Here is a 12,277-nt window from a genome sequence, read left to right as displayed (position 1 = left end):
TATTCTTGAGGTTTGAATTTTGTTTCAATTTGATCTCTATATTGATTTACACCTTTAACCTTAATTTTTCAGCAAATACTTATTTCGAGTCATTGCTATTGGTTAATTTAAAATAAACTATGATGTGAATTTTTAATTCTAATTTTAATAGTGATGGAAAAATGGAAAGACTTAATAAATTATAATTATTTCAACTTAATTAAAATAGTAATGAAAAATGGAAAAACTTAATAAATTATAATTATTTCAAATTAATTAATAAACATTAATAGTAAAGACGATAATAATAATAATAATAATAATAATTAGTGAAAAATCTAGGTTACAAGTGTAAATCTTGAAACCTAAAGATCAAATTCAAATAAAATATTTCAATATTATGAAATATAGACACTAAATTGAAATCAAGCCCAAAACTTTATGTGAAATGTTTTAAAGCTTAGGGGGCATTTAGGACACTAAGTGGATTGAATAAGTCTGGGATTAATATGTTAGAGTTAGTAAGTTTGTGTTTATGGTGTAGAATTGTAAAATTAAGTTACTTGATAATTGTGAAAAGTAGATTAAGAAAGTAATGTGGAATTACTTGGCATACGTCACTAAATAATTTATTCATTTATTTCATGAATCCCACCATAATTCTTACATGCTACTTTATAGCAAAAATGAATAAAATTGTTCATACTACCATCGTATTAGAAATTTTCTCATATGGAGTGAAAGGTGAAATTTTTTAGTAAATATGAAAAGTATAAAAAGAATACAAAGATGAGTTACTAGATAAATGTTTAAATTCAATAGCATGTACTATTGAAATTGAGTTGTTTACAATAAGTTGGTGGGTCAAACAATCTTATGAACTATATAGAAACTAAACCCAAAACTTAAAGCATAAAAATGTTTATTGTGTGCATATATATTTATATCTTGGTCAATGCATTTAACATTAAAACCAAGACGATGATGAAAAAATAGGCATGCGCAGCGGAAATGAGAATCGATTTTACTCTAATTGCACAAATTAAACATGCAACCCTAAATAAATTAATTAGGGTAATTTTGAAATATTACCTTTGAAGCTCCCAAAACTCTCCTATCTCCGCTTGAATACGAACCGGACAACTACTAGAATTGACTTACTATCCTTTGGACTCAGAACCGGGTTGTGGGACCTGGTGGATGAAGAACCCGAGAGAGAGAAAACGATGGAAATAGAAGAATGAAATTTGGGTTAGGTTTTGGTTTTTTCTTTCAGCCCAATTTTTAAAAACTAATTTTTGCAAAATATCAAAAAGTTTTTAATCTAAATTCAAAAGTCCATATTTATAGAAAATGGTAATGCAAAATTGCATGAAACAACTTCATAAAAATCCAACACCTAAAATCCACTATCTAAGTGGGCTTAATGTCTCCACTATAAGCCAACACCTAGCCCACTATTTTGTTAGTGGAATTATCCAACCAAAGTTTGGATTTTCTCACTAACTTTAGTCAAAGGGCAAAATAGTCATTTGGTCAAAGTCAAACTTTGACCAACAAGTCAACATCTTGACTTTTTATGATTTTTTTCGTGTTGACTAATTTTGACCTCCCGAGCATGAATCCGCATTCATTTTCTCGAAATTCAAATCATATTTGAATATAAGATCGGTCAAAGTCTGTTTTTTCAAAGTCAAAAGTCAACTCTTTGACTTTTTATATATTTGACCATTTCCATTATTTCCGAGCTTCCGAATATGAACGTATTCATATTCTTGACATTTAAATCACATTTAAATATTAAAGCTATATCTCTAAACTGAAAAATCGACCACTATATCACATATACTTGTCGGTTTCTCTCTCTTCACCTAATTCGAACAATTCGAATTATTCTATCATACTGTTCTAAGTTTATTCCATATGAGCTAGTAGGGGAACCTAATGGACCTATAGATCATGGGTTCCAACAATCCGAGATTAGTTGGCTAAACTCTTTAGATGGAGCTAATCAACATTCGTTAACTCACGGGTCATTCCACTATAGTCCCATAGTTGCACTCCCCTCACTATAGATATATTTGTGTCCATATGATATAACCATGATTAGTAAGTTAATATTTCACAGGTTGTTCGTAATCTCAGCTGGGTCATAAAAATCGTTTTAACCCCGAGACTACATCTTATTCCTTAAGTTCCATTGATGCTCTAATGAACAATTGGTTTAAGGTCCTCTTGGGCCAATGAGAGGGTGGGGCCCCTTGTTCAAGACCTGGATTCAGTACTAAAGGAAACAACCTATCTATTATCCCTATAATGGGTAGGAGTGAATTCTGTCTTGCACCCTATGTTCTCAGCTATCCACCGGATCTTACTCCTGAAATGGGAGGCTTATTGGGCCAGTGATAATGAGTTGCCCTCACCTATGCAGATCTAAGGATAATTCCGAGTGAACAGGAGTTCATAGTCAGCTCAGGATCAAGATTAAATTACCCAGGTTATCAATTAACGAAATAGTCAGTTTTATACATAAACGACATTTAGAATGTAAAAAGTGACTATTTCATGGTTCAATCTTATGTAAACTCTTTACATAGGATACCCCCGTTTTCATGTCTCCACATAAATGGTTTAAGATCACATCGTTTGTACTAACTATAAAATGGGCCGCATCCATAGTGTCCCCAGAATAAGGCGCCCAACCTCATTCATATACTATAGACCATTTTGGCTATATATTTGAACTTGATCCACATTTATGTCACTACATAAAGTTCAAACTTAAACTTAATAGCCTCGAAACCTTAGTTTATTGGATTTATGAATATAGAATTTAAATTTACTAAAGATTTTCAATAACAGCTTTATTGAACAAGAATATGATATTACAAACTACGAGTTTTAGGACATAAAATCCAACAGACGAATCACCGTGGTCTCAAGAAACGGCCATTCAACTCGGTCATAGGCTTTGCCAGATTTTGGTGGGGCTCAACCGTAGAAAAGAAAAGATTACCTTGGAAGAGTTAGGATAATCTTTACATGAATTCCAAAATTAGTTTAGCTTCTCCAAGTACTAATATCATGGAACAAGTGTGGAAGAAACTGTGGGATCTTAAAGTCCCAAGGAAGATAAAGTTCTTCTATGGGAGAACTCTAAATGATATAATTCCCTCTTACCACGATCCATGAAAAAGAGTTGTTAATCTAAACCCATTATGCCCTTGTGTAAAGAGACGTTAGAGACTACAAATCATTTGCTATTTAGGTGTCACAGAACTCATGAAATATGAGCATTAATTTCGAACAATCCTCTTGTTACATAAGATTTCAACAATAGTTTCAAGGACAGATGGGTGGCTTTAAGTTTTAATTGTTATGAGAAGGAATTAAGTATTATAACAATTACGTCCTGATCTATATAGAATGACAAAAATAACATTAAATTTGAAATTTCGGTTTTGAATATTACCTTGTGGAGCCGGTGGAATAAGCAATATTTTGAAGATTTTGTAAGGAAAGGAAATGATCGGAAAGCGCACCAGACAAACCCGAAGCAGTTGCATAAAAAATGTTGGAGTTGTCTTCCTACAAATTTTATCAAATTAAATACGATGTTTCATGGAATTCAAACTCCCAGATAACTAGAATAGGTACTGTATTAAGGGATTTAAACGATCACCTTATCGTTGTTGCAACAAACTCTATCAAAGTAATTTTTGGCGATTATCTTCCGGAACTGAGAGCCATCCTCGAAGGTGTTCGTTTTACTTCCTCGATCCAGATTAAACATTTGATAGTTGGTGGTAAAGAATGACTCTTTAGGGTCTCATTTCCTTTCTATCTGACAAGACAAAAAATCGGAAGAAAAAGTCTAATTAGAAAAATATCTCTCTATTACTTTGAGAGGAGAATCTCATTGGTTTGACCGACGAACTACGTTGAAAAATGGACCTTCTTCTTTTCTAAGCGATTAAAATCCTTCTTGAAGATGTTGATATTATCAGTGGAGAAAGTTGTTGGGTTAAAGAGCGAATTACCAAAACAATTGAGTCTTGTATTTTCAATTTTTGCCCTCGTGGTTGTAATAGATTAACCGATAAATTGACCAAAATGGCTAGGTTTGAGATGCACAATTCTTATTGGTTCTCTCCTTTCCTTGAGTGGTTAACCAATTTATGTAAATCATATATGCTTTTACCATAGCTCCTGTGGCGTAATAAAACGAGATATTTTGTTTCAATATATATATATAAATTAAAGTCAAAATACAAGAATAATATAAAAAAAAGGAAGGAAAAAAAATTTCCCTTATTCAGTTTCATATTATATTAGGCATCCAAAGATTTGAGTATAACATTTTCACACCAAAGACATCTCTATTCCTTATCTAATCTCCACCAATCAAACCCAATTTAAAAATTCAAATCAAACACATATACACATAATTAAGACAATTAATCGTGCACGATACTAAAAAAACCCTAATCCCAATCCCCATATGACTTGATAATACAAACCCTAATCCAAACATTACTCGGTAATAACAACAAATTTGCACCTAATAAAACTACTCCCCTGCCAAACCCCAATGTAGAGATTACTTTAATCCGAAGAAATACCATAAACCCAACTATTAGAACCCAATACCAATTCCTTTCCTCTTCAAACAATTGAACTATCTCATTAATGGAGTTTCAATTTCTCCAAATCAGCCCATCATTGCCTCTGTTCTTCTTCATGTTTCTCTTCGTATATGCATTCGCTTACTTGGTTCTGCTTCGAAATTGGGGGCCGAAGCAGAGGCTAGAAGCTTCAAGTTGCTTCATATCACTCGCCCACGGCAGTCCCGTCGTCATAATGGCCGTAATCGCAATTCTCCAAGCCCCAAACATGGCCGATTTCGCCGCTCCCAATACCAAATTCCAAGCCCTAGTTCTCGAATACAGCATAGCGTATTTCTTGCTGGATCTTCTTCATTGTATATTGTTTTCTCCAGATGATTTCGTCTTCATATTTCATCATTTGGCTGTACTTTACGTGTTCGTTACATGTAATTACTTGGTTCATTGTGGCGCTGTGCCGATTTTAGGGCTTTTAGTGCTTGCGGAATTGAGCAGTGGGTGCCAGAATGTTTGGACTCTTGCGGGTTATAAAAGGGCCGCTAAGTTTCAAGACCTTATGGCTCCGTATTTCTTCAGCTTTTATAGCGTTTTAAGAGTGGGACTAGCGCCGATGTTTGTGTATAAGATGGGAGAATTTTATGTTTGGAGTTTGGGGGAAAATTTGATTCCTAAATGGGCTTGGATCTCATGGATGGGTGTAATTGGAATGGCTATTTTTGGTAGTATGTCGTGGATTGGAAATCATTGGGTTTTTTGGTTTCGGTGTAGGAAGTATGGAAAAACTCTTTGAATACATAAATATTTAGGTGTACGTCGGGCTCATCTTTATATATTTCATCCAAATGATCAATCTCAAGTTATTTTATGTCGAACTTCTTGAAAAGATTATTGGGTTCGAAATCATTGGGTTCTTTGGTTTCTTCATAGAAAGTATGAAAAAATCGCTTGAATATAAAAATATTTCAATGGATATTGGACTCATCTTTATATATTTCATCCAAATGATCAATCATAAGTTTTTACATGTCGAAATTTTCAAAAAGATTATTGAGTTAAAAATCATTAGGTTCTTTGGTTTCTTCATAAAAAGTATGTTAGGTGCATTTCATGCTCATATTTATATATACCATCAAAGTGGTTAATCTCAAGTTGACATGTGTCAAACTTTTCGAATAAATTATTATTTTTTAATCTTTGATATAGAAGAGATGCATTGAAATGAGTGTGATGTCGTGTTAATATATTTTAGATGCAATAGGAGATCTTGGGATATGGATAATAATAAGTGGTTTGAATTGTTTATGGTATAGTTTGATTTTGAAAATACGAACCAATATAACAATTAGTTCTTTCCTATTATGTTGTTTAGTACAATGACAATTCCAACATGATTATTTGATATTTTTTTAAAGTAGATTCATATATTTGAGGACTAAATGAGGAGTTTATTTTCTTTTGGTATGGTTCGATTTACAATATGATTTATCAAATTAATTTTTATAGAAAATTTCTACAGATAAAAATATCAAATTATTTATAAAAATAATAAAAAAACATATTAAAAAACATCGATAGACTTCTATCAAAGAAAATTAAAATTTTACTATACATGATTTTCCTTTTTTTTTTATTTTTGAATTTTTTTTTCACCCTATTTTTCTATTGTGCAGTCATTCTTGTGGGACATTATTTCTTTTAGTTTTATTTTGTTGTGTTCTATTATTATTTCAATCCCACTAGAGACGGTTCAAATTTTCTCATGCATTTGGTTTTTTTTTTTTTTTTTTTTTTTTTTTTAATTTGGTATATTATTTTCTTTGGTGTCAAATCATTCCAAAATATCTTCTCAACTTTTCTCTCCTTTTAACTTCTATGATGTATCCATAATGTTTTTTTTTATTCTTTCCTTGAATTCACATCCAAAATTTTTTCCTCTCAATTTTTTTTTTCCTTTTCAAAAACTCATTTTCAAATATTCTTTTGATTTTTACTTCTGAAAGCTTTCAAAAAATATTTTCTATTTTTTTTTCTCTCCACATATTTTTGGGAAAGCTCTTTCCAAAATATTTTCATGAAGTCCTTTGTTTTCAAATTATTGTGCAATAAGTCTCTTCAAAACATTTTCTCAAATATTTTCTCTTCAATATTTTGCAAAATCTTTTTTTCCAATACCAAAGAGTATGCCAATTATAACTGCCAAATATCTAGTAAATCATTTATGCTGAATATTATTTTTGTTTCCTTTTTTCGTAATTTGATTGGAATGTTTTAATGTACGTTTTAGCACTAGTAGTGTTATATTTTTTTAAAACTAATTTTTACATTATACCTTAGTTGCATTACCTGTGTCAACTATTGTACTAATTATAAAATATATTAATGAATATGTTATATTTTTAAAATTTTGACATGGGTGAATGGAGTGTATCAAATATACCATGTCATATTGGAATAATAAAAAAATAAACTTAAATTTTTTTTACTATATTTGCAAATTTTAAAAAACCATAGCTAATTTTACAAATTTAAAAAGATTGTTCATTGTTTTCCATTCTTACCTAAGTATTATTTTTTTAAAACAAAAGTTGAAAGAGTGTGTAAATTAATACACTTACATAAATGTTAAGTTGAAAAATAATATAATTCATTGTTAAAGATTTTATTCGATAAAACCTCAAAATTTTGCGGTATACATAAACGTTTTTTCCGACTTCATTTTCTTTTTCATTAATTCTTGAATTAAATTCTAATAGCAAAATAATAACTTTGCAGAGCTAATATTTAGAAACTAAATAAAATAAGTTTATAATATAAGAAGCAAAAGAATAAATGTAACCAACATTAGAGAAAACTATTGAATAAAGAGGAATTAAATTGCACATAATTTTGTTACAATTAAATACCAAATAACCGACATAATATAACCCTAATAGTATTTTCCAACCTACTGAAATAAAAAGCTTCCAATAAGTGCAGGTAGAAAATACAATTTTTTTTTCCCCTTCTAGTGTCCTTACTTTTCTTGGCACCTTATAAAAGTAAATCAAATTAAATAAAAATAGAGTTGTTGGGCTAAAAAAAATAGCACATTATTTAATTTGGCTACGGAATTTCTGTGATATAAATATGTTGCAATTTGATAAATATTGCAACTTCTTGCAGTTTGTCTTATGAGAAGAATTTGTAATTATTGGCTGAAAGGATGAGCGTTCTCAGCCCTCCGATTGGCGACAGTACCATCAGCAGAACCCCAAACACAATGCATATCTGAAACAAATTACCAAATCACTTCAAATTATGGAAAAAAAAATATTTTAAATGACAAAACTGCTAAAATATTTATACATAATAGTAAAATATCATAGTCTTTCTATGATTAGTTGCGATAGACTACTATTTGTATCTATTTGTATCATGATAGACACAAATAGTAGCCTATCGCAATCTATCACAGATAGACTATGATATTTTGCTATTATTTGTAAATATTTTGGTTCATTTTCCTATATTTGAAAAGTGCCTTAAAAAGAATTATAAAAACAATAATAGATTTGCTAAAGTTCTGTATATATTTCGTCCCTATAATTTGAAGAAAGTTAGAATTTAATCGATTTATGAAGTCTATTTTTTTTTAGTAATTGCAATGAGTAGTAATTTTGGGATTAATAATAAAATGTATAGCAACATTTTAAAAAGAATTTTGCAAATATAGCAAAATTGATCGGTGCTAGATTCCTATTAGTAATAGACTTTGTCCCTGATAGACTTGTATTAGCAATATAATCTATCACAGATAGACCATGAGAGTTAAATCTAAATTTTGTTATATTTGAATTTTTTTTGTATTGTTCAATATCTACAAATATTTTGGATGATTACTATATTTACAACCGTGCCAAACATTTTTTTTTTCATATCAAATCATAGATATTAAGTCTTAACTTTTCAAGTTATAGAGATTAAATTCTAATTTTTTTTTCGAATTATATGGATGAAATTTGTAATAAGATGTAAATTAAATTAATACCCAATTTGCGATCCAAGATAAGCCGAATCTTTTGGGCTTGTAAATGGCCAACCACATGGTGCAAGGTAGCTGCAAATTAAAGAGATCAAAATTTAATAGTTAATTTGGTTTAAGGTTATAATTTTGAGAGTGGATTTATTTAATTAAAGCAATAATAATTGCTTACGAAGTAAGTAGTGGGAGCAAAAGCAAGGCCTCCAAAGAACCCAAGAAGGCCACCGAAGAAAGGCACAGCTATTCCCACAAGCATTGTAAAGGCTGCAACACAAAAGGAATTAGACCACAATACAAAATTATGAGCAGAAAATATCATTTAATTAACATAGTTACATCTTAATAATCGTTTCAACTCACCGACATATAAAGTTCGAGTGATAAATCGAAGTCGGAAACAAGGAGTGAAGTTCAACCTTTTCACCAATACAGTCTCGATCATGTCAAACACGGGCATAGCATAGATCTGTTTACACACAAAAAAGAAATAGCATTCAAGAAAAAATGTAAAATTTGGTTTTAAAATATGGTGGTAGTTACAATTACACCATACACCCCTAAACTTATAGTAATAGTAGAAATTGGACCCTGATGGATAAAAAATGAGCCATCAAGTTTTATACAATTACATAAGTTTGGGAGTTCAAATTTAACACTTGTATAAGTTTGAGTGCTCAATTTTTATAATTGAAAGTTTGAGAGTATAATTGCAACCGCCACCATATTTTAGGAGTCGTTTTTTGTAATTTGCTCTAAAAATTAACTCAATGGCGATTAAATATAGGAGAAGGAAATTGCAAAAGTACTACTCTTCCATTGTGTTATTAAGAGGTAATTAGGTTGTGATAGTCTCATTGAATAATTTTTTGAAAAGTACCTGGTAGCTGCCAATGACATGGATGACGACGAACATGTTGGCAGTAGCAATGAGCCAAGCAGGTTTCTCGAGAGAAATTAGGATGTTGTCTTCAACCGTGTTACCAAAGACCCAATAGCCAATCATTGCAACAGGGAAGTAACATAAAGCCACAACCAAGTAAGCCAAAACGACACCTTTCCACATAGGGCCTTTGGAAGGCTTTTCAGGAGTGGAAGGAATGGTAGCTTGGATCTCTAAAACAACATTATGACCAGCAAAAGCAAATGCCACTTCTCCCAATCCACTCAAGAAGTGGAAAATACCATCTGATGTGCTAGTTGCCTTGTAGCTATAGTCCACATTTGGCTGCACCCCTTTCTCCAAGGAAGCAACCCAAGCAATGGTGGAGTAGCTGAGAGACATGACGGCCGCCGCGAGAGAGACGCCGGAGATGGAATTGAAGTTGGGGAGGTGAGACAGGACGAAATGGATGGAAGCGAAAATGACAATGAAGTAAGAGGTTTTGATTTGAGAGCAGTTGGGGCACACCGTCTCGTGGAACTTCTTTAACGACTTGCCACCTGTGACCATATACACAATGTTGACACCAATTTCCACGGTTAGTTGTTGAGGAACCACGATCCAAAGGCCGAGCTTCTCGCCGAAGGCGTGTTGCCCTAGCTCATGGTACCTATCAAACCTCTTTCCAGGCACCATTTCGTGCATCTCCACCATTTGCCATAGTGTGTACAACGTAATGATCCATGATAGAATCATTATCACCGAACCAGGTCCCCTGTCGTTTACCATAAATTTAATTATATCAATACTTGACACCCAACAAATGATATCAAACTAAGTCACCACTAAAAACTCAAAAAACTTAGAATGAGTTCATTCTAGATTACACAATCTATATAAAGAAAAGTTTGTCATGTGATAAAAACACAAGTACAACACTGCATAGATTAAATCAAATTTATAAGAAATTGTCCTTGAACTTTGTTTTTTTCTTTTGTTTAAAAAAATACCCCTTTATTCTTGTAATATCACCCTTTCACTTTTCATAAGCATTTCAAAATGAAATCCATTAAAATTTGGAACAGAAATTAACTGAGATCTGAAATAATATGATAGTGACTTAGAATGAAAATTTAAATTTTCACCCATTATAGTTAAATTTCCACTCGTTATAGGTTCACCATCACAAGATTTCAAGTCCCGACTTTCCTTCAAAATTCAAATAAAACTCTAGTGTATAGGTAATTTTGAAAGATTTATGAAAGATGAAATAATGAAAAAGTTGGAGAGATGGAAAAAGAAATACCATCCAAGCTCGGACATGGCATAAGGAAGGCTAAGAACGCCGGCACCGACCATGGCAGTGACATTATGAAAAGCAGAATACCACCATTTGGCATTTCTTGAAGAAGTAATGGGAAGCCAATCATCAATGGCTTTTTGATTTGCAGCTGCACCACCGTTCTCTGCCATATCTTGCTTAGTCATAAGAATCTTCTTGATTTTAATTTACACAAAAAACGACAACCAAACCGAGAAGAAAAGCAATTTAGTTTAGGATTTGATGTGACTTTACACAGGTAGTTCTAACACACAACAAAACGATGATGAGCTTTTATTTTTCCTCACTTGAAAATGCCCATATTTAAAGGATCTTGACACACAATCTATAATTAGAGAGTTGTTAATTGTATGGTCAACATCCTATTTATGAGGGGTATATGGTATGTCGTAACTTTGTTACCTTGTTTTTCATGTTACCATTTTTTATTTTTAATCTAGGAGTATCCGATTTCTGAGGTGGTCTTTGTCAGCACACCTATGGCTCACCACATTTTTACCTTCTTTGCCCTCTTTACCGCTCAATGTTTGGTCCCTATTCAGCCCCCCTGTCCTTCATTTTTGTTTGATTTACCAAAAACACTCAATTACTCCCTTCCATGGTTGTGGGAGAGTCGAAGAGTTTTTTTTTCCCCTTCCATACGAATCTTAGACCTTCAAATTGACAGTACAAATTTATATTCGTTGAGTTATACTTATGTCATGATAGTATAAACGTGTTTGGATTTCCAACTTGTATTAAAAGGAGCGAACTATTATAGTCTACTCCATATTTTGACATCCCATTATAATAATCAGAGCAATTATTATAGGAATAGTTGCAAATATAGCAATCACACCTAAACTAATGGTAGATGTAGCATAATGTAGTTTTTTTTTGTTGCAAATATAGCAAAATTTAGATCCAACTTATAGGTTTATTAATGGTAGGTTATATTGCTAGTAGAAGTCTATCAACGATAGTATTTATCACGGAGAGATTTTGCTCTATTTGCAAGTCTTTAAAACGGTTGCTATACAGTTAATTTTTTAACTCTAAAAATGCTACTCATTGTAATTACCTATTATTATAACTCATATTTAACTACAATAAAACTATTTGAAAATCCTTGATGTCTACATTATTTAATATTTTGTAACTATCTACTCGCATCATTTGTAACTTAAACTAAAATAGTATGCACCAAAATATAGACTATAATAATCAATAAAGCGTTCCAAAAAGCGCCTAAGAGTTTTGTTGTGATGGTTATTGGATCAAATTATATTCCAACTATAAGTTACTTCTTTTTTAAGCTATGTTCAATGTCATAAAACATTACACAAACCTTGGTTCAAAAGAAGGGGAAAACATTACATAGACCAAAAAAGCTTTGACATGGTATGTTTCAGAATTATGGGTTAGTTTGAAAAAATATTCTAGTCACATGA

The 12,277-nt window shown here is 31.7% G+C and overlaps 2 protein-coding genes across 2 annotated transcripts; one reads left to right on the top strand and one right to left on the bottom strand.

Moving 5' to 3' along the window:
* The first annotated feature begins 4,281 nt into the window (after window positions 1-4,281).
* On the top strand, window positions 4,282-5,415 carry LOC120081814 (TLC domain-containing protein At5g14285-like). The gene has a single exon (XM_039036984.1). It carries the CDS (start codon window positions 4,669-4,671, stop codon window positions 5,392-5,394), a length of 726 nt encoding a protein of 241 aa, XP_038892912.1. The 5' UTR covers window positions 4,282-4,668; the 3' UTR covers window positions 5,395-5,415.
* A 2,103-nt stretch (window positions 5,416-7,518) lies between these two features.
* On the bottom strand, window positions 7,519-11,134 carry LOC120081833 (lysine histidine transporter 1). Its single transcript, XM_039037007.1, has 6 exons — window positions 10,812-11,134; window positions 9,503-10,280; window positions 8,986-9,091; window positions 8,798-8,889; window positions 8,632-8,700; window positions 7,519-7,871 (listed from the first exon to the last, which is right to left on the bottom strand). The coding sequence occupies exons 1-6, from the start codon at window positions 10,991-10,993 to the stop codon at window positions 7,773-7,775; spliced, it is 1,326 nt and encodes a 441-aa protein (XP_038892935.1). The 5' UTR covers window positions 10,994-11,134; the 3' UTR covers window positions 7,519-7,772.
* Between the last annotated feature and the right edge of the window lie 1,143 nt (window positions 11,135-12,277).

This window comes from Benincasa hispida, chromosome 7, assembly GCF_009727055.1.
Source record: "Benincasa hispida cultivar B227 chromosome 7, ASM972705v1, whole genome shotgun sequence".
NCBI classification, from domain to species: Eukaryota; Viridiplantae; Streptophyta; class Magnoliopsida; order Cucurbitales; family Cucurbitaceae; genus Benincasa; species Benincasa hispida.
This window is presented reverse-complemented; position numbering and strand designations above follow the sequence as displayed.